This window comes from Chlamydotis macqueenii, chromosome 2 (genome assembly GCF_036417535.1).
Source record: "Chlamydotis macqueenii isolate bChlMac1 chromosome 2, bChlMac1.mat, whole genome shotgun sequence".
Classification (NCBI taxonomy): Eukaryota; Metazoa; Chordata; class Aves; order Otidiformes; family Otididae; genus Chlamydotis; species Chlamydotis macqueenii.
The window spans coordinates 142,352,292-142,379,117 of record NC_141557.1 but is presented as its reverse complement, the minus strand read 5'-3'; the positions used below and the strand labels follow the sequence as shown (position 1 = coordinate 142,379,117).

The 26,826-nt window shown below is 38.9% G+C and overlaps 1 protein-coding gene across 3 annotated transcripts; it reads right to left on the bottom strand.

Moving 5' to 3' along the window:
- On the bottom strand, nt 1-25,449 carry ATP6V1C1 (ATPase H+ transporting V1 subunit C1). Of its 3 annotated transcripts, none has more exons than XM_086741123.1 (13): nt 25,361-25,449; nt 19,145-19,327; nt 15,463-15,530; nt 14,271-14,356; nt 13,180-13,274; nt 8,103-8,194; nt 6,900-6,998; nt 5,511-5,579; nt 4,037-4,129; nt 3,859-3,952; nt 3,219-3,316; nt 1,791-1,917; nt 1-610 (listed from the first exon to the last, which is right to left on the bottom strand). In XM_086741123.1, the coding sequence occupies exons 2-13, from the start codon at nt 19,274-19,276 to the stop codon at nt 515-517; spliced, it is 1,149 nt and encodes a 382-aa protein (XP_086597249.1). In that variant the 5' UTR covers nt 19,277-19,327; nt 25,361-25,449; the 3' UTR covers nt 1-514. The 3 variants fall into 3 exon arrangements, with proteins under 3 accessions (XP_086597249.1, XP_086597251.1, XP_086597250.1); XM_086741125.1 differs by lacking the exon at nt 25,361-25,449 and adding an exon at nt 25,072-25,092; XM_086741124.1 differs by lacking the exon at nt 25,361-25,449 and adding an exon at nt 24,543-24,927.
- Nucleotides 25,450-26,826: the final 1,377 nt, after the last annotated feature.

The following is a 26,826-nucleotide window of genomic DNA, read 5'->3' as shown; positions in this document are numbered from 1 at the left end:
TTGACACATCTGCACAGGTATGTTTATTTTTTCCTGTGTTTACAGTGCTTCAATTGTAATTTTAAACCATTCAGAAAGCACAATTTTATACCAATTTTACATACTTTACATCACAGTTCAACAATGTTAACACAATTGTATCGACTAAATCAAATGAACAAAATGGCCATGAACATTTACACTATTCTTCTGTAAACAAGGGTGTTTTTTATAAACAATGGTAAATGGAATTAACACAGACCACCATATGAAATAGGAATGAGCTTTTCCTTAAATAAATCACTCTGTTTATAAATACTTCAATTCTCTCAATATACATTTACAGATGTTACTGGTTAAAAGCAGATTACCTACACTGTTCTTTAAAAAGAAAATGTCTAGAGATGGACCACTGTGTGTTAAATTCACCTAACATAAGAAGCAAGCATATGATTAGTAGAGTGTATTACTGTACTTCAATCTCACTTCTGTTTGTTTACACCAACACTGAGAAGATTGTCATGTTAGGGAGCATTTACTTGAATTCCAGCAAATTACAATCGATCTTGTAGTACACATATGGGTAGTACTCCTGCTGACTGAGGTTTAAGCCTGGAATATCCATAGTTGCCTGCAAATAAAGTTTTGAAACCAATTATACTCTTACAATTCAGAAGCAGATGAAGCATTCACATGTTTTAGAAGCAAATAGGCCAGGCCAGACTTCAAGCTTAAATTTTCATGGTCAAGTGATTGTTTAAGCAACAAAGTTAGAACTTTGACAAATTAATAACAGTGTTTCTCAAAATAAAACACAAGTGCTTTCTCAAAATCTAAGTAGTTCTGTATCAATAATTCACATCTGTGGCTACAGTAAAGACACCACCACTAAATCGAAGGAAAAGTACTGCAATTGTGTTTTACCACTTCTAAACACAGATGTCTTATGAAAAGAATGTTATAGGGTACTGAATAATCCAGGAAGTTACACGAAGTTCAGCATCTTTAAATTTTCACCTTAATTGTCTTACATCTCCTTTCCCCAAAAAGGCCTGGAAATACTTGGAAAAAACATTACATTAAATACAATATTAAGAAAGATTATTTTTAATCCTTTTAAATTTAGCTAAACTCATTTTGTGGTCTATCTTTAGTTAATCTTTAACTGTGAAAACCTTTTTTTCAATACAAAACAAATTAGTAGAGTAAGCCTCCCAGCAAACTCATTTTAAACATGAAAATGAGACCTCTACAGATGGAAAGGGTGTCTCCATCTCGACATCAGTTCAGCCTCCTTCAGCACAGGACAGCTATGTTAACTTAAAAACAAACACAGTAACGTAACCAAAAAAAAAAGTTGTTTCAGTATTAAGGCCACTGTTACTGTAGACTGTGGACAATTTATGTACTCCTTCTGGGCTCAAAAAAGATATGAAATGTGTTAAAGTTCCCTAAGGCTAGTTTCAGACCAAAGTTGACTTTGAATTCTTTGAGGATATGAATATGTATGCAGTCTGTAAGATATCCTTCCATCGGCAGTAAGAAAGAATGCAGTAAGAAGAAATTACATGAGACTTTTATACCAGATAGCTTGTCAAATGCATTGGTTACAACTTTAAATACCATCTGCTTTGCAAAAATGTAAAACAGAAGTGTCATTTTTATAAGATGACAGTTTTCTGTACTGTGAGAAAACAATGGAGAATATGGAGAGGTGTAGTGTTTTTAATAAAGCAAATTGGCTTTTTTGTTGTTGTTAAAACAGACTAAACCTAACAATGAAGGGGAGTAGCAGTTACAAAAATACTTACATCAATGATAGCTGCTGCACTGCTGTCAAGGTGTTTGTATAAGTCATACAAAACCTCCCTCAGTTTCTTCATTGTTTTCTTATTAGGCTGAAGCAGCATTGCCTGGAAGTTAACTGGCAAACCATACCTGAGGAAATCAAGCACAAAACTATGAAAGTGCTGAAATAAGCCTTCTTTTATCCTTTTAAAGCAGAATTTTATTTTGAGAATTTCCTCTTCAGCGTTAGGATTCTTTCTGCTCATTTTCATTTTTGTAAGACCATTCTTTTTCTACAATTCATAAGGAACAAAGAAGTTCTACTTTTTTGATGTAAGTTTCAAACTACGAAACAGAAGTCTAAATGATTTTAAAATAATTTAAAATCCTTGAGTACTTAGCGCAATTCTCAAAGTTACCTGAAGTCTCAGACTAAGTTTTGAACATTCCAATTAGTTTACTTGCAAGACTTTGCTTATGCCACTAGGTGGAGAATCTAGTCTCTGCTCAATCCTTCTTTCTAGATGTGTGGAAACATTTGCCTATATTTAAATCAAGTTCAGCTTTCTTCCTTACTCAAGTTTGTCTTCAAAATAAGCCTGTAGCAGGTATGAAACAGAGTAGAATGCAAATTAATGTGGTTGGTTTTTTAATTTTTCTCCTTTGGTTGTCTCCTTTATGATAACTTATCAAAAAGGCTAAAAAAAACCCTTTCCGTTTTCTGACTGACAAAGGCAGAAATCCTTTCAACTCTAAAAAAAAAAAATCCAGGTCCTTCTTCTGCAGAACAACTACAGTGGTTCTTAAGTCAACTTAGTAACTATATTTCTGGAAAGGTATGAAGAAAAAAGCAGGGAAATTTTACAGTTAGAATGGTTTAATACTGAAAAGTTTAGACTACAAAATTCTTAGAAAGGCACGTTTTAAAGAAAAAACATACATTTCAAGATCTCAACCTGTATTACTCAAAGCCTGCATACTTTTTCTTCCGAACTATTCATATTTCCCACTTAAATAGAAGATATAGTACACTTTTACAAGTAGCTCATAAAGCTAAGAATCAGCAGAAATGCCTTGCTGCAACTTAAAAGAGTACCTGTAATTCCTAAAGCACTGGTGGAAAGACTATCTAAGGGGCAAGATACACAATTATCTATCTCAAATATTCCACAACTGGCAACAAAAGCTATTCCCATCAGCTATTCTTACCGTCCTACTTCTTGTTTCCTCTTACGGGAAGAGCAGCATTGACACACCACAGTTTGGTAAACCCAAGTTAGACATAAATTCTTACAAAGTATAGGAAGATTTCAAAAGGTATAAGTAACCTTTTGTATGGTTTCAAAGGGTATATGTTACTTGTTTCAAGTCCTCTGAATACAGGCATAAAGCTTACAGGCTAGCAGCTAGTATTTGTAGCTAAACCCCATCATTCAGGTTTGCCTCATTACCTTAAAACAGATTCAACAAAAACTCGTAGTGCTTTCACATGAATCCACGCAATGAAAGCTTCACTGAAATTAACTTTCAGCCACCGAACCAGAGGCCCCTGTGAAAGGGAAGAGGAAAAAACAATTATGTTATTCAAATTTCAGAAAAAGATTCAGCTCATTAAGCATGCTTGAGCAGATACTCAGTGTCTGCAGCATGATAATAAAGACAGCTTAAAGGCAGAGTTCACTATGGACATAATGGCTCAAGTGTGGTTCAATATGAAGTAAATAGAAATTTCATTTCTGAATTACTGAAGAGACTTCCATTGTCTCTTCAGTACACCATCTCAGCTGCCATGGGCTAAGTATATTAAGGATTGTTTTCGTAATATCTGATTATTTCATTCAAATTCTTGTCTCTTTTCGAGCTTCATATATTACCAGCTGCAATATGAGCACTTGGTTCTACACAGGGAGGAGCATTAGTGCTACAGGAAACTCCGCTATCCCTGTGCAGATTAGCTGGGTGGCAGGCTGACTATGTCACATCGTCCTTGCAATGTTTTCTCAGAATCACAAGTTCATGAAATTGCTATGTAGCAATAACAAGTCTTTGATGCCTCATGTTTTTTATAATGACTAATTTATACAGACTTACAAACTGTTTCTTCTTGTCAGTTGACAGTCTATTCATTTCTTCTTTATCTGCTTTCATCTCTTCTTCATTATACTGGAAGTCACGGACCATAAATCTGCATTTGGAAGTGAACAAAAACAAAAGTGGGTATCTAGAGGTACTTTAAAGCATGAGAGACAGAACACACACTAAGCCTTACTTATATTCTCTGGCTTTATGTTTGAAGTCATCCACTGCCTTCCTGAACAAGGTGACGTTACAAAGGTAACTATCTTGATCCTCAAAGAGTACACTACATAGAAAAAAAAAAGTGTCAGAATTAAAAAGGTTCAAGTCACCACAGATCTGATCTACAGTAGCTTTTGTTGTACTTTATCACTACTAGGCAAGAATATAAACGTAGCTAATCACACAAAATTAGTTCCCAAATTAAACACCTTATACAGAAAGTAACTGAAACTTTTGCAACTGCTCTTAATTACTCCCATCATAGACGATGGCAGTTTCCATTTCACATTCAGAGACTTCACCACTCAAACACTTCATACATGTCTGAATAGTTGTTCAAGTTAAAATTATTTTACAGAAAAAAAGAACTAAAGTTGGTTTAATACTGAAAAGCTGGGACTGCAGAATTCTTAGAAATGCGTGTTTTAAAGAAAAAGGAAATTGATTTAAACTAGAAACAGCCACAAATTAAAAAGACCCAGGTTGGTAAGAAAAAAAGTGTTTCTTAGGCTATAAGACAACCCCTACATTTAATATTTTATAGTTCAAGACAGTACTGGCTTATTTTGAGACTTCACCTTAGGAAAAATGCTTTAAGAGACTTAGATTGTTCTTCAGTGTCATACCTTCTTCCATACAAGCATTATCCAACAGTTTAAAAAGTCACCTCTTCTTAGACTATCCCTAGGTCACGGTTTCCCAGTAATTCAGTAAGAATCATTAGTAGATTTCCCGCTAAGTTGATCCAACTAAAATGTGAAGTTAGCCAGAGCAAGTTTAGATTTTATAACTGGCACAGAGCTGCTAATATCAGATCTGCCTGAAAATCTCACTCTGTCGGTTAAAATTAACAACACATCAATGCTTTGTGCTACATGCTGGCTTTATTTCCAGTGAGGTTACAAGATGACTGAAGTGGCTTAACAGCGTTATGAAATTCTGGCCTCAGCCTTGCCAATCACAGACATCAAGCACCAGCTTGGTACCAAGGACCTTTGCTAGCCCCTAAGAGACAAGTTACTTTGCACAGAAGAAAACCATCTACACTTCCAGCTCTTTATTCTTTAGCTGCTTTCAAAGAGTATATATAACTTCTTTCAAGTCTTCTGAATACAGGCATAAAGCTTACAGGCTAGCAGCTAGTATTTGTTGCTAAACCCCATCGTGCACTAGCTTGAAGCTGAATATGCCTGACCTGAACTAAATTAACTTTTCAATGTTTTCACTCCTCTCACATAAATTAGTTTGATAACTTTGTTAACTCTAGAGTTAGAGATCTTTTGAATTTTCCTCAACTAGAACATAATGAAGCTTGACCAGATAAAGTTATAAAACTAGACATTTTGAAAAGTTTCAGACAAATTATTAAAACTCAAAGTCACTACAGATAAAGAACACTTATAAAATATAGTACATGCAAATACGACATGTATTTAACAACTTACTTGCTGGAACGTGGTACAACCATCTCTGCTAGTGTTTCATATTGCTTAACCCAGTCATTATAATTTAACCTAGAGAATATACAGGTTATGGTTAGACTTTTAGTACTGTAGTAAGAATTCTTAGATTAATGGATTTATTTTTCCAAATAAATGTTAAGAACATTTAATCCAGGTGTAGGTCTTCAGAAATACACAAGACACCAGGGACAGTCTTCCTCATGCTGTTTTTAAGTTTATTGCTAAATAAACTATAATTATAGCAAAAGTAACATAATTTATCTTCAGTCTTCACATAAGTTTACAAGTGTAAAAATTTCTGAAATCAAAGAACTATGAAATTAAATTAGTCATCATTAAGTACAGATCTCAGAGGATCAAATGGACTTAACTGTCAAGGCTTATCAGAAAGTCCTCATGTAACTCTGCTTTTCCAAGTTACTAACAGGAATACTTTTTCCACAATTCAAACGGGTTCCCGAGAGTCCTGCACTTGCCTGAAGGACCACTGAGAATTTTGGAAGCCCTGACTTTCTGTGGTTGGTGGTGAAGAAGTTCTACCCTCTCAAAACCAAAACCAAGTCAAAGGTAAAAGGAAAGTAACAGTCAAGATATACTAACCACCTGTTTTCTGCTAAAGCCACTGCAAAACTGTTTCGCCTTCACCAGTTTAACACCTGACAGAAACTACTGGCTATCTTTACAAGTTTGAAGGTCTCTTTGTTCCCAGCTACACAAATACTGTTTAGTGCCATTTCCTCATTTTACAAAAGTCTTACGGACACCTGTATTACCACTTTCCTTGACCATGAGAAAAGGTGGGTTTTTTGTTGCTTAAACATTTCAGACAGGAACAAGCTGTTCTCCCCAGCGAACCTTTGACATGACATAAGCAGTGTTCCATTAGTAGATTTATATCAGAGAAAAGCTGTGTTCTGGTAATCCGAAAAAGTACACAGCAAAGAAGTGAAGAGTGCACTTTGCTAACTAAGTGCCGAAAGCCAGCAGAGTCCTATCCAGGATAATTCAATCATTAAGCCTTCCGATGTAAAACAAGTCCCATTTTTACTCAGTACTATTTTCATAAAGATACTTCGTGCAACATGACTAGTCGTGGCTAGTATTAGATAAGAGACATAAGTCTAATCTCCAGTTTCTTAAAGAAATTCATGAGCACTCTGCATTCCTTACAACGAGTTCTTGTGAACAACGGAATACAGGCCCACAAGCTCATTTGCCTCTATTAACCATCCAAACTTTTGTGTTCGTTCACTCAGGAAAATCCCAAACAAATTCAGATGTCCTTTCTTACACTATTATAGGGTTGTGGAATCTATTATTCGATTTATATTTCTTATTTTATTCTGCTTTTAGAGCAAACAACAAACTTACTTCGGTACAATCACTAATAACGTGACCAAATATTCTGAATCGAGTACAAAATCTTCTTTCTTTACAATATCAGCAAGACTTCTGGTTAGCAAGCTTCCCCTGCAGAAAAAAGAAAGCCAGAGTAAATAAAGAGCAAACATACGTTTAAGAATTTAATTTGTCTGGACAACAGTTTTCAGTGCTTGATAGTGCAAGATTCTCAAAAACTATATTTTACCTAAGCATTCGCTATTACCAGAGCAAACAAAATGTCCTTAAATACATTTTACATCTTGCTGTCTAAAGTCCCTGAAAGTTTTTATCAGTAGCTCCACTGCTGTGTGTTATTTCCATATTCCAAATGCCTCACACACTTAAGAAGCCAAGTTCTCTTTTTAAAAGTGATTTAAAACCACAAGAACCATTAAAACCATTAATGGGAAGTCTAGTATATGGAGCCTCAGAGTTACAACTAACCTAGTACAGACCCACATACAGAACCTCAATAAAAATTTAAAGCAGCATATTGCCTCATATTCACAAAAGATGAAAAACATACGCAGATTTAATGGGGCTTAGCTGACTAATAACCATGGCTTAACACAGAATTTATGGCTCACTCATAAAATGGCTATTATTAGTATGACCCATGGTGCTGAATCGGCCAGCAGGCTTGTACCATTAACTGTAATGGCAGGGTTGGGTCAAACTAATCAACCATACTTGCACAGAAGAATTACTGTACCTCAACTGTATTTCAGATAATCATCACATGTACATGACAAGACAGCATGCAGTCCTTGCTTAATTTATTATCTGCACATATGCAACAGCTGTCTCTCTGCTGGTTAATTCTGAGGGGAAAAACCCAGTAATATTGATATGCTTAAAGCATAAACTGAAGTGAAGGGAAAGACCTCCTTGTTTAGACAAACACCTAAGTAACACCTGAGCCACTAACAGCAGGTTTGTCTCAAAAGCTGCAGCAATTGATGCTATTTGTATATGCTTTTGTGCATTTCATAATTGCTTATCAATCACAAGTGAGCTATTACCAGCAAGACAGCTGGTAATAAATGTTCTTTTATGACAACTGCTATTCAGGACTGATAAACACCTCAAAAAACACATTAAGCTTAGACCCTGAACCTCTTCACATGTTGCTAAGTTTTCACGGTTGGATAACTTTCCTGTGCTATATTAGCAAAAACCAATGTGACTTACGCATTCTTTCTTTCCAAATTCTGAAGATTCCCTTTAAGATTATTGTATGCTGAGGCTCTTGCTTTGAGATCGTTGTCAATCTGGTTTACTCCCTTAAAGATAAAAAGGAACTGTCTAAAGAACTAGAATAGTTTTCAAATTATTTCTTCATTTCAAAGCTTAGATCTGCCAACAAGAACTTAATTAAAAAAATACACAAGTTAAAATGTTTATTTCTCTAGTGCTTGACAAACTCCACTCAAAACTCAGAAAACTCTAAGCTATAGTTCCTTTAAAGGTAAATCAGCCAATAATAAAAGTCACACATCCTCTTCTGGCATCAGCTGGACATGCTACTGCACATAGGTGATCATTACTCCAGCATCTTGAGCTACCACCCTCCATCTCAGCTGACAAGGAGATCATTTGAAGTTTACCTTCCTACTGTGATACAAGTTCACTTGTAAACACTGGGTATCATTTTCTCCAGCTGTTACTTTTATACTTATTACACTTCTCCCTCATTAGAGTTTCAGTGACAAGAATGATGGCAAGTTTTACAAGTAGCAAATCAAGAACGAAGCAGCCCAAAGAATTATTGCTTTGTATCATCTTCAACTTAAGAGGAGACTCTGTTGCACTGTATTTGCCTACTGCAATTTGCAGTTCTCCTTGAGAACTTGGTCATTCAAAGGTAGGATATCAATAAATGCATCATCTGCCAAATTCCAAGTACCTGCTACTATTTACAGTTCTAAATATTATCACAGTTATTTTACGTCTCCCCCCCAAACAGAGCTATTTCTCATTTTGTATGTTTGCAAAGGAAAACACAATAAATTATATCACCACCTCCCTTCACAAAATCTTCTTTTATGTTGCTCTTTTACATTGGCAGTGGCTTACAACTAAAAAGAAAAATCTGATTTATAGAGACTTTCTTCATTTAGTAAAAACTTACGTGTTTTGGAATGTCTGAAGCTGCACAGGGCCAGTTCCAGAGTAGACAGATAAACAGTATTTCAGACTTGAATCCAATTTATTTCAGACAATAAATCTGTCTAATCCAGTAGAGGCAGCATTCTGAATATAATGTCGCTGACAGCCTTCAATCATCTTTCAAACTTTGTGATACCAAAGTTCCAACTATTTTACTGTTTAGACTCAAACTCTCCATTTGGCTTGCCATTGCTGCTCAAGTAATCCATCCTTCTCAAATTCATCCTCCAGAATTAATTAGAAGGATTACCAAAAATGATTCATTTCCAGCTAGGTAACTTGGTAATAAGTGGAAGAATACAAAACAAATTAAGCAATTACTAGGTCTTAAAAATCCAATCATACTCCTATCAGTGTGTACCCTATACAAGGAAGTATTTTTAAAATCAATATACTTAGTAATAGCTGAATAACTGAAAGAACATAGTACAGTATTGGTCTGGTATTGTAATGCTGCCTGCCCCCTCCTTCACTGCTTCCTCACTATGGTGGGTAGGTACGAGCATATAAAAATTCCCAGGGAAGCATGTGAACACAGTCAAGGGACTCTCCTTTTATTTGGACTTAGGCCATTGGCAAAACATTTTGTTTGCACACAACACTTCAGGATGGGGATCTAGATATGATTTTATTTCCACAAAATAAACCTCTCAAAAACTACATCACTTAGTTACATAGTGACCTTGTTTATAGTAACACAAGTTCACTTGTCTGTAGCAGGAAGAAGTCATTAAAAGCCTGAACATTCTGGCAGTTTCATCTGGCAGCATGTTAACAGCTTGCACCTTTGCAGATACAGCAATGCTTTAGGCAAAATACTCTGAAAATTTTAAATAGATAAGTATTTAAGGTTATTTAAATTCTTTGACTGATGCAGCCTTTTGCAAAGCATGTGAAACATTTCAGTAGATGTCACAAAGCAAGCATCTTCACAAAAACTTTGTTATACAACAAGAAATGGCACTAACTTTTTTTTTTTTTTAAATGCTAGAAGACAACATTAAGGGAAAAATTAATTGGAAGCTATTAAGCTGGTACTTTGATGCATCTGGACTTCCCAGACTGACAACCTTCCCCTGCACCTTTTCCAAGGATCAAAACTTTCAACAACAGTCTAACTATGCATTGTTTCATGACAAAACACAAAAACCATTGCTACCAAACACCGCCTTTACAAACTGGTCCCATTCATCATTTCCTAATTGTCAATACTCAAATTGCTCTCATTTGTTAAGTCAGTAGCCTTTTAAAAGATGACTGCTCAGACAAAAGCCTGTTACTGCTCCACTATCTAGAGTTTACTGTAAAGAAGAATCAGCTTCACTTCCTATTAGAATGTTAGGGAACGCAGAACCACAAACCTCAATGTCACATTAGAGCTCCTGAAAACATATTTGTGTGAAACTGCCAAATGAAGAATTTTCCTTTTGGAATTCCTTTTGGCAGAATTGGTGGATAACTCAAAGGTCACTGCAGAATGAGGCAGACTCATGATATTGTTAAAGAAAGTATCAGCCCAACACAGTGGGCAAAACCCAGATATTTAAATCATTTACATAGTCACTGGCAGTACATGAATGTCTTCTTGTAACTATACAACTGAGCTGTTGTATTTCTGTAGAAACTTGGGTTGCTGAAAATTATGGACTAGGGCACTAAGGCTATCGAGGTTGTCTCCTTGCGTAACAGTCTTATGACCATGATATCAAATACAAAGAATGACTAGATCAAGTGACAGCTCTCACATGGCACAGATACAGTCTTCAAAGTCTTCAGTATTGACAAGGGGGTTCACAATGCTTCTGAAAGTTAAAAGCTGAAAAAACTTGATGGATAGTTTCAGTAGATTTCCTTTCATTTTAAATGTTTCCAACACTGTTATAATTTTGCCTCAACCGACAAACTCCCCACTGCAGTTGCCATTACTCTCATTTTGGCAGGCATCAGAATCTGCTGCTATAGTGAGGGATGAGGATATAAAACCATATACGAAAAGTAGTACCTCACTATTTGACAAGCTTTTCAAGTTATTTTAACATCAACACGTCAAGAGGCTCCACAGATTTTAATTAATGTAGCTCTATCAATTTTCCTATATCTTCATGTTAATCACATGTTAAAAGTAAAGATTTTTAACTATCTATGTTATGGACAAAACTGCTTCCAGTCCTGTGACATTATCTCCTCGGTGTCACTTCTACAAGAACATAAGGCAATTGCAGCCACCCTTCTTCTCTTTTCCACTTTACGGACACATCTGTGGCTCACAACTGAAAGCATTTTTAAACTATGTGAAATTAGATTTAATACACAGGCGTCCTTGAAGCTGTCCTTATAGAAGACAGGTACAGCTAAACATGCAGAAAAATAGAAACCCTCAATAGGACGATTCATGCCGAACTCCAGCAGACTTATTTCTCTGCATTCAGTATTCAGTCTAATAACTCAATAAGGTCCCTAAACTAGAGGGAGAAGAATGTAAGCCAGTTATTTAATTTAAAGTTCAGATTCTGGAATACAACTTTGCTGCAAGCAGATGAATTATTTATCAAACTCCAGGACACAGGATAACATGCACTGAATCCTTGATAATATTTCAATAAAGGGCATATCCCTTCATGTTCTTAGTTGCCACAAAATTAATTGCTACAAAAACAAGTTCTATACTATGGCAACAGGTAAGTTCCAAAAATGAGATAAAACACAGTTGAAGCCTTTTTTTTTTTTTCTTTTTTTTTAAATTCAGTAACTTTCCCTCCTATTCTAAGGCCAAGCCAAAGGAAAGGAACTTTTTCAAGAACCACTTCCTTGGCAAGGCTTGTAGAAAACACTTCACCCTGTCTTAAGTTCTCTCTATCCCACTTTCCCCACCAATTTCCTCTTTTCCCAACTTAAACTTCATGCTTACACCTGCCAAATAGCTGCTATAAACAGCCAAATGCTTCATTCTGATACCTTCTGAAGAAGCAAAAGCTTATGTACTGAAGTAGGGTCAGATATTGAGATTATTTTGAATCTGTGGCATATTTTTAATGTGGAAATCTTAAGAGCTGTAAATCAGTCAGTCTTCCTCCAACCAAACTCCACACTGCAGATGTTTTCCAGGAACAGTTACTAAACGTAATTTGTGGAGTAAATTCAAGACAGCCCAAAAGAAAATATCAAAATGAAAGCCGTAGTTGCTTTCTCAGTCAACTATGTACAATATATAAAGACTCTAATCTCAGCAAAAATTTCAAACTAATCATTTCAAGAAAGAAACTAACATCTAGAGAATCTGCAGTTATAGCAAAGCATTGGTCTGCCAGCACTAACTCCTATCATCACCCTGAGTATAGTTTACACATATCCATCACCAAAGATGGATATAGGAACCTGGAGCAGCTGCTTCTTTTCTCCAAGTTATGTGCTTTATTGACACAGCTAATTCAAAGCCAGTTTGCAGATTATAAAAAAATAGAAAAGAAAAAAAAAAGCCAAACTGAAAAAGCTGGAAAGATACTAAAGCAAGTGTAGCTTACAGAGAACTCTTGCACTGATTGAATACAGGAAGTCACTGCTGAGGACCCTATCTATGCTCACAGCAAGTATAAACCAAGCGAAGTTCCCAAAGTGCAAAAAATTTTACCAAGGTCAAGATGACAACACTCAAATGAGCTTTCCTTACATCTAACACTGAAGGCTTTTTTTCCCCCCCTTACAACTGAGTGCCATAGCTTTCAGAAGGTAAATAAGCTCCCTGGTTCACTGCTAATAGCCCACAAAATTTGAGAACATGAGACAAATGGCATGCCAGTACAGCAAAATTTAAATGTAAGCGACATAATTTGCTAGCTATTTATTTGTTAACTCAGTGATCTTTGGAAACAAAAATCAGCAGAGACAACATGATGGCCTTCAGGGAGCATTCTCCAAATCCTATCCCCATGTAATATACTACTTTGGTTACTCAAACACAGACACCGCTACCACGTTTACTACTATTGTTACCAAAGTTACATAAAACTAACAAAAATAGACAAATGCCTTTGAGTACCAAGTTTTGTGCATAAGTATCTCAAGTTCAAGCAGGAAAGTTTCATAAAACAAATTACCTTACCTTTGCAATAATTTCTGAAATATTCTTCAAGGACTGCTTGATTGGATATTTGGCCATATCCCACTGGAATCTCGTTATATAGGTGACCAAGTCAACTAAAATTTTAAAGAACAACTTTGTCAACAACTTTGTTAAGATAGACAATAAAAAGACTGGTGTGTATTATATTCCATGTAGGATTCCACTGTTCGTGGACCTTCACACGTGTGGAACCTGTTGCTTAAGAAATTTGAAAATAAACAGTCAAGCTGTAACTTATCCATGGCCTCTGCTTTCAGATACTGGTTTCTCCACCTCTGTAGACTTTAAGTGGTATTTACTATTAAGTCAGTGATGGCTGAAGAAGCACAGAGAAGACTATTTTTTCCTTCCTGTGAAAAATACATGGGAGAAGTGGGAGAAGGAAGAGTTATAATGGGGGGCAGGGTGGGGGGGAAGCAGCAAAGATTACGTAGCTCACCTGAATCAACAGTTCTGTAAAGCTGTCTAGGAGAGACTACTCCAAGCTCCTATCTAAGAATAACTGTGTTAACTGGGATTGCTGCACTTCTCTTTATGTTAAGCCACTCCTATCAGCCTCTCTTGCATCAATACAAGTTGTGTTAAATTTTCTAAAATTGCTATTGAAAACAAAATACTGATTTAGAGATCAGTGCAGCTCTTTACTGTGATAAAAAGGATAAATATTTCCACAAGGCAACTGTTTTACAAAGACATTCTATCATAATTTGGGAACAACTGAGTATTCCAGCATAGCTTACATAAAATCATATCTATTCAGATAACAGACTAATATAAAGAATGTTTATAGTGATCAGTTTTATGTTCCACCAGAGACCAGTGATAACAAAATACAACCCAAAAGGATCAAAAGGCTTCTGTAAGTGAGTATTTAACACACAGATCTAATTTCTTGCCATTCTGGATCTTATAACTTGTTTCAGGGCAAATGATTCATGGAAAAAAAGTACTTCCATGTCTAAATTAGGCTTTCAGAATGTCATACAGAGAAGCAGCATTCAGTATGTTTCGAGATCATTGCCTTCGCTCCTGTCACTTTTAGGATGCACATATTGTGGTTAATACTTTACCTCCATTAGCCAGAAGATTCTCCTGAACTTTATCTTTACTGTCTTCTAGGACATCAGCCATATACTGGGCCACTTTCTTTACAACACTGAAAAACAAAAGATTTAAAAAAAATTAAAACTGCCATTTTGAGAAATACCATTCATGAAACTGATCCAAATTGCCTGGGAAAAGAATTAAGAGATGGGATCAAATAGGAAGAGTTGATTGCTTCACACATAAGCTTTCCAAGAGCACAAACTGGGCTCAGATACATGCCAGAACTTTATTTAAACCCTTCTCTAGTGTTGCTACTCATCAGTTCTCAACAAGGTAAAGCTACTTCCCTTGTCTCCAGATAATAACAGTTGACTTCCAGTGTAATCTCACTACACTCGAACCTTTTTTTTTTTTTAAAGTCTCTGGTACTTTCAAAATCCTAACCCCTTTCTAAAAATAAATAGCGAGGTATAAATCATCAATAATCCAAATTAAACACAAGGCAACTGTGACAATGAAACACCAAAGATAACTGAAGAGCTATGGAGAGCCCTAAGCCATCATGAGATCTGACACACAACACCTGACTTCCTCACTGGAAAACCTATGTTTAATATTACTCAGATATGCCATACCAAACAGTTTCCTTTTTAAAATAAAAACAACTACTTAACATTTCTCTCCTTGAAACAGAAGATGGCTCCACAAGTTCTGGTTACGTGAAATCTTGTTACATTTCAAAGAATCACTAGTTTCTCCAAAATTAACAGCTTTCGCATTTTAATGTTAACGCTGTTTCATCTTCTCTGTGGATTAGCAAACATGGTTACCTTCCCAAAGTCGGTAAATAGTACTCTAACTTGCTAAACAGTTTTTGCTCCATTTCATCATCACTTCCTGCAGCTGTCAGGCTCAATTCTTCTAAGTTCTCCAGGACGTGGCACCAGACAGCACTACTATAGGGAGAACTGTCCTTCATCAATGCATAATGTCCCACTATTTCACAAGAAGTTCAGATAGTATTTTTTCCCCCTCAAGTACAAATACTATGAAAAACAGCAGCTTAGCTTATTGAAATCTTAGCGTGCCGACAGCCTACAGACGATCACTATGAAACAAAAAAAAAGTCGAAAATAATCCATGGATTGTTAGGGCTCAGCAAACCATCACGTAATTATTCTAATATTTTGCATGCTAGTAAAAATAAACTGTTACCTCTCCACAAACGCATCCAGTTTGGCCAGCTCATCTGACAGACCAACCAAAACATCCAGTGTGCCAACCTAGAAAGAAACATCAAAATGCATTAGCAATTGTATATAAACATAGACAGATAAAACCAAATTACAATACAAGCTAAATCTCCTAAACAGGTAGCTTTTAACAACACCATAAAACACTGTACTCTAAGATTTCAGACTTGTTGCTTTAACAAAGTCACACAGGGTTTCATTTGCTCAAGATACCCCAAAAACACCACTGTATCAGGATCTAACTCACTCTAGTTTGCTGCACAGTTTCAGTCCTGCACTCCAGCCATCCAAAACATGTTAAAACAACTTTCACATTATGAATTGGCTGGATTTCCCAGAAGTCACTTGCTTCAGCATTTGATTTACTACTTTAGATCAAATCTGAAATTTTTATAATCAGGTATCTCAGTGCTGGAGGCAACCAGAACACCCAAAACTTTGAATATACAAGAGTACTGCAGCAGTCAGACCAACAAGAGTCTGGACTTTTTGCATCTGGAGTAATGGAATACCTATCTTGTCTACAAGCTTTTACTCTTTCTTCCTCTCTCCTGCAGAAAATACTTTCTTCTCTAATTTCATGTAATAATCTAGAGCAATATGTATACCTTTCTGGGGCCAAGGATAACAAACCAGTTTAGACTCTGTATAATTCAGGTATGAAAATTACAGCACAGTAAAATATTCTGTTTAGCTATTTCATAAACAAGTCTCAAATGGGTTTAAGACATCAAAGCGCAAAAACAGTATAGCTATGCCCAAGTTAAACAGCCAAAGGGTGATTATTTTTAAATGGGTCATCAGCATTTCCTTGGGTCTCTCTAGAAGTGCTTACACATTTGGTCATTCTGTTCAGTGAATGTAGGAGATACTGCCAAAAAGACAACTCTTCTTATCTCTAATATTTTAGCTCCTAGCTTATATTTCTTGTTGAAATATTATTAGGCATAAATGAGTCTTCTGTGTAGTCAGGATGCTATTAACATTATTTTCAGTCTAGCGTCTTTGTTCTATATATTTGACCACCAGTCATTTTGCATTATTCCTGTTCTCTTTAGCCTTGAAGGAGAAAGGAGCACAATTACTTAAGTAACATCATAATCAAATTGCTATCCATGCCCCACCTCCTTCTGAGCTACATGCAAAAAAGGAAGCCAATGTTTTGACTAGTCACTTACAAGCCGTAGAAAAAGTCTTTAAGCAATAAAGCCGCTGTTTCATGGAGGCTAAATCAATGTTTCAATGAGTTTCAACTAAAGGATTTCACTCCTTAAACAGGTTTACCAGGTCCATAGAAGCCAGACTATTTCCCATTGTATATAAAGTACATTCAGCTTTCAACCCTTTTAGGAAGTAGGGCAGAAACAAAACCAATCATGTATAACCCTCATGGTTATAAACAATTCAGTTCTGGTTTTGTTAGTGAGGGGGGGCCTAAGGTGGTAGCTTCTGTAGGAAACTGCTAGAAGTCGCTCCCCTTTGTTCAGTGGACTCGGCCGGGCCTAGGGCGGACCTGCTGCTGGCCAAGGCCGAGCCAATTGGTAGCAGAATGTCCCGTGATAACGCCTCTGCGATAACGTATTTAAGTAGGGGAAAACAGGAAAAGGGGGAGAAGATGTGAAGCAGCTGAGCGGGGAGCAGAGAGGGGGAGGCGCGAGCCTCATGGGCCTTGCAGGCCTCACCCTCTGGCCTCCCGCCGGGCAGCCGACTGGGCCCAACTCGGCCCGGCCTGGCTGCAAGAAGTGGAGAGGAGATGAGAAGTGAACAAGATGTAAAAAGGATCCTGAGAGGTGTCTGCCAGCCTGTTGTGAGGAACGGCTGCAGACGCCAAGGTCAGTGAAGGAGGGGGAGGAGTAATATGGCTCCTGGCCAAGATTCCTCTGCAGCTCGTGGTGAAGACCATGGTGGAGCGGGTTGTCCCCCTGCAGCCCATGGAGGTCCACGGAGGGGCAGAGATCCACCTGCAGCCCGTGGAGGACCCCACGCCAGAGCAGGTGGAGGCCTGAAGGAGGCTGTGGCCCGTGGAGGGCCCGCTGGGACAGCTGTTCTAGAGGGACTGCACCCCGTGGAAGAGATGACCCACGCCGGAGCAGTTTCACGGAGGACTGTGGCCCGTGGGAGGGACCCCACGCTGGAGCAGAGGAGGAATGCGAGGAGTTCTTCCCCCGACGATCATACAGCGGCGTAAAACAACGCGTGATGAACTGACCGCGACCCCCATTCCCTTTTCCCCCCCCGTGCCGCTCGGGGGGGGGAAGGTAGTAGAGATAATGTTAAGCCCAGGAAGAGGGAGGGGTGGGGGGAGGTTATCTTGTTCCCTGTCTCATTCTCCTGCTAATTTTAGAAAATAAATGAATAGTTTTCCCCAAGTCGAGTCTGTTTTGCCCGTGACGGTAACTTTAAGGGTTTCTCCCCGTCCTTATCTCAAACCTTGAGCCGTTTTTCTTATATCATCTCCCCCTGTTCTCTCGGAGGGTGGGGGGAGCGGGAGAGAGACTGCGTAGTCTGGTCCTGATCAGGGCTGAACTACGACACAGTGATAACCTTCTAAATGCTGTAGGCATCCTACAGTTTGAAAACCATCCTGACTCACGTCCAAGGCTCTCCCGAGAGCAGACACTTGTTGTAGTGTCTCTTTTTACTTCTACTAGTATATTTCTTGAAATAACTCAAGACAGTCTAAATGTCAATGTAAGTTACGGCAGTTGGAAGATCCTCTTAAAAGACACACTGAAGCACTCTGTGCCCTGGGCCCATTCCTCAGCAGGGACAGGAACAAGGCGTCATGCCACCTGAACTTGATCCATTCTCTAGACAAAGACTGGTGGCCTTTTTACCCTCTTCATTTTGATAAGCTTTGACGAGCTTTCACTCAGCTGAACTGAGCTCACAATTCTTGTTCAAGAAACATTCAGGTGTCAGGATAGGCCTTTTCTTAAAGAATACACTGGCTCATAACTTTTTCATACCTTGATAATTGTATTAAACCAAGAGAAATTGCTTTCAGAATCTCTCTCTTCACTTATCACAGTAATAGTTCAAACATGTTTCTTCCCACTTTCTATAACACACATCAGCATGTCACACTAGAGACAACCAGCTGCTCAGCTGGAGACAACCATTACTCTAAGAGAAGAATCTTACTTCTGAACAGAGAAAAGGCAGCAGTTGTTTGATGAATGCCTATATTTTAAATTGAGCCTTTTCACCACATCTCATCCAGAAAAGGAGAAGCAAACAATTCAGAAGTAAAAATCAAAATAAACAAACAAAAAAAAAAAATCAAAGGAAATTGTATCATCTGAATACTCAGATCACAAGTCTCCTTTTCCTTCTAATTTTCTCTCCAGCTAACTGCTAGCATTTTGAGGTGAAGACTATTATCCCTGGAAAAACAAGCTGAAAGAATGCAGCTTGCTGAACCTTTAAAACTTACAGAGTGAAGAATTTTTAACTTAGAATTTCAGAAAAAAAATGTAGTTGTTGTCTAAAATACTTTTTATATCCACATGTAACCATCAAAAGAAGTCAGCTGTTCTCTCTAAAAGGTCTGCAGGTATTCCCTATCTACAGTTTTAGCCTAAAGAAACAAAGATGGTGTAAAACAAACATACTTCTTAAAACATGACATGGGGCTTACATACCTTCAAGTCTGGAATGTTGAACTTTGAATTAGTAGAAAGATTGTTATTTTTTGTAGTTGCTGCATGTAGTTTCTCCCATGTCTGTTGACAGGTTTTTTCCCCAGGAGCAGAAATCAGCCAAAACTCAGTCATTTTTGTGTCTTTACCTTGACGCTTTCTGCTTCCGAAGATAGAGGCAAGATGCTAGTAGCAGGGAAGCGGAGGGGGTGGGGGGGAAGAAAGAATATCTGCCATTAGTTCAGGATTCAAAGCTTTGCCTGAAGAAAAACATCTCATTCCATGTTAGTAAAGTTCAGTTCCAACGACTGTAAGAGATTTTAACAAGACCATCACGTGGTTCCAAATTAAATTTTTCCTATCTTCCAAATCACATTTGCACAGTTGGAAAGTCTTCTTAAACTGCCCATCGTGCAAGTTAAAGTGGGCTGAGTTTGCAACATTAGCACCTTTCAACCATGGAAGGTTAGCACCATTAGCACCATTTCAACCTTCCAGTTCCATGGAAGATTTTACAAGCAAACAATCTAACTGAAAATAAATACAATAAAACAGGACCCAAATCATATTTTCACAGCTATATGCATTATCCAGCATCTGCACAACAGGTAACTTTTTCTGAATACATAAGAGGAAAAAAAAATTAAACTCTGATGTTACAGCTTTTCCAATCACTTTTCAGATTAGGACAGCATTTTAAAGTAAGTAAATGCCTAAAAAAAGATTTAAATGTTATAAACTTTAGTTTATTCTTTCAAGCAAAGAAGATTCTCCTGGCAGCTAAAAATTTCAACAGAAAAGAGGACACTTTCTAGTCCTGGTATACATGTTGTCATCACAGATCTTCAATAATGTTACACATACCAGCATTAGTCAAGACAGTATCAGTACTAAATACAAAATATGTTGAGCTACTTTGCAAACAAGCTCAAGAAGTTAACAGTATATACACTCTCCTGTCGCTAAGAAACAGAACAAGATGGTTGAGAGTTACTGGGGTTTTTTAATAACGGAGTGAAGAACAAAATCAAAGCATACCTTGACAGAATCAAAATGTCAAACTTTGATATTTGCAATGTCTTCTGTAGCAGCTTTGAAAGAGTAGTGACTAACCCACATTTCATAATGAGCATGGACTACAGCACTCAATTAATTTTGAGAGAAAAATACTGTATTTGTAAGAACTAAGACACAGCAGCAAACTCTGCCCAAAACAGCACACACGGGTGATGACACATCTGTCATCATTCCAGGTCAACAAGTTATCGAAGGTGTTGAAGTTAGAGATGAGCTAAAGAAAGGTCTGTTAGCCAATTACTTTGTTCAGCTACTCAGGAACCCTAAGGCCGAAGGAAGTTTACCAACCGCTAAATTAGTATCATGAAGCACATCTTGTCACTGGCGTAACAGCTACCCTCCTTCAATTAAGGGGCCTTGTTTATAAGAAGAGATGATGACACCCAGTTATTGAGGCTCTTGATTCCACACACTCCATGATGTCTAATTCAATCACAGCAGTGCTATAATTCTAAATATAGACAATGCCAAGGTGGCTAGATATTCGAGAAATTACAGTATTTACAAAACCAGACACATGTCCCACTCCACATAAGCTTTTCCAGCCTGACCCAGCTTCCTCACTGGCATGACTCCCTCTTCTTCCTCAGTAAGTTGCCAAAGTAGGCTGGAAGTAGAAGGAATAAGGAGTTCTTTGCTCTTGGAAATAGTATGGGTGGGAAAAGGGGTCCTATCTCTGAGAACAACAGGTGAAAAGACTGGGTTTACTTCCTCCCTCATGCATGGCCTTGACTGTTAGGGGAAAGTCTCCAAGAGCAGAATCAAAGACAAGGGGAAAACCCATGCCAATGGCCCCTCGGGCACCACTGGCTCCTCACGCTCAAAAGCACTTACTCTAACAATCTTTGGTCATACCACACCGATGATTTTGGTATTGGGAGGGAGGTATCATGAAAACTTAAAGCAACACCAGTCATCACCATATTGCAGGGCTTCTTTGTTTAGGGAAGCACTGACTGTATTATCTCACATAACGAGCCTCCACGGGAGGTCTACTAATTATCAATTATTTGGAATGAGACAAAATTTCCTCTTACTCAGACTACGTCGATGCATTATCTTCCTTAACACATGCCAGACTCAATGAATCCACTGCACATGATGTTTTCCTACACTTCACTGAACTCTGGCCCTATAAAAGACATGGCCAAGTTTACAGTAAACTTCACCGACAAAGGGAGACACCCCTACAAGCTGACACACACACTCAAAAGTGTTTAAGCTTTAAATTGGTTTTTGTTTGGATTTGATTAGACTAGGACTAGAAGAGCATTTGGAATAAACGTTGGAATAAATAAACCAGTTCAGGTGTTGGCAGCAGCAGCGTGCAAACATCGCAAGTAAAAGCCAGAAGAGCCATAACGTAGGAATCCAGACTCCTATACAGTAAGACAGATGGAACATTGCATTCTCATGTTTTCCACATAAAACATGAAGACTTAAAGAATAAGTATAAACTTTCCAGAGATTATATCATCTAAGGAAACACTTACATGTTTAGAGTGACACAGTCTCATTCCCCGCATTACAGACTGGGAAAATAAGCTCATCATTAAAAACGTAAAAATCTTTTTATAAATAAATAAATAAATAAAATCAACAGATCCATTGCAAAGAATAACTGCTTTGAACAAGTAAAGTTTTCCAATCTTTTAACTAAACTGTTCTGACTTCATATGATGACTACAAGTCTACCACAAATAAAACTGAAGTTATAAACACCTGACAGACTTGCAGCAAATCTTTTTTCATGCTTAAAAATCAATGAACTACAAGACTTCATGATTCCTTAACATCGGAGGCAAACATGGGTTGTTCATCTGAATAACAAAGGTCTTTTTCTACTGTTCAAAGCAAAGAGGCAAAGGTGGAACAGTTGTAGCTCCCAGCAATCATTAAGCTTACGGACTTCCCTTCCTTCCTCACCATTTCTCTGTGCGTGGTTAGTTTTCCTGAAGCTCTGTTCCATTTCTAATAGCCATGGGAAGCAGGATGATTCCTCCTTTCAGCTACCTACTCAATGGATGTATTTGCAAATACATACAAGGAAAAAAAGCTTGGCAGAAGAGTTTTAACGTTTGTTTTTATGGGTTTTTTATGTAAGAAAATGAATCCGAAATCAGAAGAATGTGGAACAATGAACAAGAAGTGGAAAAAGAGAAGTGCTACAGAATGGTAAGAAAAAACAGAAACAGAGGCTACTCAGCAAAAAAAAAAAAAAAAAAACCACATACTGACCCACTGTAAAATGAAAGCCATGATTTTTAAAGAAAAGGACCACAGAATAAAGCAGGAAATACCTAGTGTTCAAGTCTTCTAAGTACATTGACAGGTATTTTTCAGTAAACGATTATTTTATTCCTTTCATCTGCAAATGATGAAAGTCTGCCTTAAGGTTCACCTCTGCAGTTAATTTATTAATTCTTTAGGTCAACAAGTATTTGTGAATTGGCAAGCCTTGGCATCTCAGCAGCCTGCAAAATCTACCATCAGTCTCTTTCTGGCCTTAACATTAGAATGTCAGTTACATGGATACCACTATTTATTAGCTGCACCTTGCCTTTAAGAGACTTTTCTGTGCTTTTGACAAGTATTTTAGAACTACACTACTGTAAGTATGTGATCACTCAAAAATTCTAGTCCAGTGAAGACTGGGATCTCATTGTACTCAGCACCATCTGTATAAGGACACAGTCTTAACTTAAACATCTGCAGTTTGAAGCATTGTATGTTGAAAATTAAGTTACGGGGGGAAAAACAAACACAACAAAGGCACAGTTCAAGCTTTTAATACTTGGCTAACAATGTGACAATTAAACTTATTTCCTTTACTTTACTTATGACTGCAACTGAAAGCATTGAGTAAAGCAGAAGTAGGGAGGATAATCCCAACAAAAAGCTGCCTGTCAGCTATCATCTACCTTCCTCACTCCCAAAGAGCATCAGGGGCATCATGCCAGTCAAATTTTCTCAGACTTTCCTGCTTTGCTTTCAAGGTTTTTGGACAACAAACCAAGGGGAAAACCAAAAAAAAAGGCAGAAAGTACAAAACCCAGAATGAGCAAGAAGAATGGACAACTGCTGTTTATACTGTGTACCTCTATGATCAGCACTTTTGTAATATACTATTGAGTAGAATTTGTCACAGCATAGTTTCGCCTCATCGCTGTTAGCTATTTTTGCTGTTTCAATCGTTTCTGATGTATGCTCGCAAGAGAACAACTATTCATAAACGGGTATCTCCATACATAAATGGAATTGTCTACAACACATAAGTCTACCAATTTAAAAACATTCAATGCTATAGCATAACTACAGTTAATCAAGCTAACGCTGTCAAGGTGGTGGGATTTTTTTTTTCCTAAACATTGTCCATTCAGTACTCTACCACGCTATGATATTGAGTGAGTAGAAGTTCTGCTGAATATGGGTAAAGCCATCTGTTAAGGAGTGAAACTACTTCTGAGATGCCATTGTATTTTCTAGCCAACTTCAGAAAAAAAAGTGTTTGCTATGCAACTGGGAAAAAAAAAAAACAACAAAAAAAAAAACCAAAAAAAAAAACCCCAAAACATTAGGTCAGGAAAATGAGAATTAAAGTTTATAATAGAATCTTTCTATAGACCATACTGAAGCAAAGTTTAGGACTTCCAGGAACAGATTCTGGAATTCCAACTTTATATACAGCACTGGGCTAGCTACCTTGATACTTACGATTCCACAGATCATGACATTACTGTTTTAACACTGATTGACCAAACCATCTGTATCTCAAAAAAAAAAATATTTAACCTTGCAAGACCAGTAGTGCTTCGACCCATCTTTATCTTGTTTATTACTCACAAAGAACACAAGTTCTCATTTGTAAGGGCTACATACTAGAAATTTATTAGAACATCCTTTTCTCATTTTAGATTCAACAACTGGGCAGTATCTCATTGAGTTGCCCTTCACGCTTTCTCATAAGCACACCCACAACTTAACTGTGAAGTGTAATAGTCCTCCACGTGCTGCTACAAAGAGATTTAAGTAAAATAAACACACCACCAAGATGTTGTGCTAGTCAAACAAGCACAACTCGTCTATAAAACACTTGAAATATTTCATCCCTTAAAGGTTTCCTTTAGAGTACTTGGTTTTGAAACCTAACTACTCTAATGCCTACAGTAAGTTTGATATATTACGTAAAATGTATTTTGCATTACTACCCATAATTTATACTGCTAATTTCTATATTATTAGGAAAAATGGATTTCCAAATAAAAGTCTTTCATGCAGTATACTATACTATAAACCAAGCAATAAAACCGCTAAGCAGCTGTACCTGGAAAAACACAGAGTGACACCAAAACAGAATCTCAGGCAAGACCCTTTGCACAACGTTTCCCAAAAACAACAGGGGTAGGGAACAATTGTTTCTTCTTTCCTATTTAGCTCAACAGGAAAGCTCAATTTACTAACGTGACTTAGAAGTCTCCCAATATCCAGCACTGAGTCCTTGAGAACTTATTTCTTAAAGCTCACTCTCGGAAAGCATCTCTGCCACTTCGCCTTCCTCGCCTCCACCTTTCATAAACAGAAGCGACCACAACGAGGAAGCCAGAGATGCGCCCGGGAAGATTTCACAACGGGGAGTTCAAACATGCCCCGTGGAGAGGCAACGCGGGGCTGGCAGGCGGGGCGGGGGGAGCCGGCGTTGCCCTCCCCGCAGCCGCTGCTCTGGGTCACGGGGATTAGGCGGCAGCTCCCGTCACCCGGGCAGGGAGCAGCTGCCCCGGCACCCACCGGCGCAGCCTCCCCGGGGCCGCGCTTTCCCTTCGCCCTCCGCAAGATTAAACCCCCGCAGCGGCTACCTCGCTCCGGGCGCGGCAGAGCGGCGGCGGGGCAGCTCCAACGCCCGGCAGCGGCGCCGAGGCCTGGCAGAGCCCCCGAGAGACGCGGCCGCAGCGGCGGGCAGGCCCCGCGCGGTACCGCCGGCGCTGCCCGTCAAGCCAGGCCCGGCTCTGTGCGGCCCGCCGCCGGGGAAGGCCGCAGCGTTGCGACAGCCGCTCGGGGCGCGTCGCGGCCCGATCCAGGCCGCCCTCCCCCTTCTCCTCCTGCTGCCCCCCGTCCCGGCCGGCGGCGGGCCCCAACGGCGCTCACCCGTCACTGCTCCATCCCCCGCCGGCAGCAGCGCGCCGCCCGCACACCCGCCAGCGGGTCACGTGAGGCGCCGGGTCAGCTGACGCCGCCGCAGCGCCGGTCACGAGACGGCGGAGCGGGGGCGGGGAGTAGGAGGAGGTGTGGCGCAGCGGCGCGGTGATTGACAGGTCTGCGGTGGAACCTGCGGGTTCGAGACCCGGCGCAGCCGGGCCCGTAGGGGCCATTACTTCGCTCCTCCCCACTCCAGAGCCAGCCCTCGCCCGGGGCACCGCCGCCGTTATGGGCACCGCTGGGTGCTCGGGGCGTCCAGCCGAGCTGCCTGCGGCCGCCACGGACGCCTCAGAGCCTGGCAGGCACCAGCTGCCTCAGGCCTGGTCAGCACTGGCCACCTTGGGGCCCAGTGGGCTCTGGCCCCTTCTGATAAATCTGGGCCTGCTTAGGGAATTTGTGAGAAAACCACATATGCATCAGAGTTCACCACGAGGAATGAGATGGGGTTAGGAAGGCTTTATACAATTTTGCCCTTCGGGCAGAGAAGGATAGGCAGGGTTGAAAACTGTGTGCTTGTTCTTGCTGCGGTCGGCTCGTCCCCAGATCGGCTCTTGGATAAAAACACACAGTCTTGGAAAATGCAGTGGTAGTTCCGTGATCAAAACTGTCAGTATATGTGTACTTAAATGCTATTGATCTGCGGTGAAGGACTTGAGAAAGAAGATGATACACATGGCAGGTGAAGAGTGGGAAAAGCTGGACTTAGACACTGTTCCAGTTTTATTTTGGCACTGAACTCTATTTTTCTTACCTTGTGCAGTAATTGCTAAGTGAAAAATAGCAGGTTGTAAATTGCTGTATTACTAAAGAAGCCAATTCCTTTTACTGTGTGAAATTGCTTATCATCTTAATTGGCAATATTATCTGGAGAAAGCAGGAACCATATATAAAAAGCAAACTACCTTGGTTTGCTGGTTTTGGTGAACCAAATGATTCATTCTTATTTTTTTCTTCTTTTTTTTTTCAAGTAGACAAGAGTTGGGGGCATCCTATAGCTGTAGCAGACAACTGCAGCACAGAGGAGATACAAATGTAATTGCATATACCTAAAAGGTAACTTCACATAGTCCCAGCCCAGCAAAGGATGTGGCTGTGTGTCTCTGGGACCAACTCCTCTAGGCCAGTGGTCTTCTCCCCCTTAAGTATTTATAGATCTTGCAGCTCCAAACTCTGCTTAGTGGAGTTCAAAGTATGAACATTGTTAAACAAGTCTTAATGTGGCAAGTCAATCTTCCTTCAGCCATTTATGTTGTTCTTCAACCAGCACAGGCTTATAAAAATGTTCCCACTGCTGAACTGCCCCCAGCCATTTATAATGCTCTCGACATGCTCCAACTGGTACAATTTAGTTAGAGAGACGTTTGTCATACCAGTATAAAAAAGCACAATCTAAAATAGCTCAATAAAACAGAAAG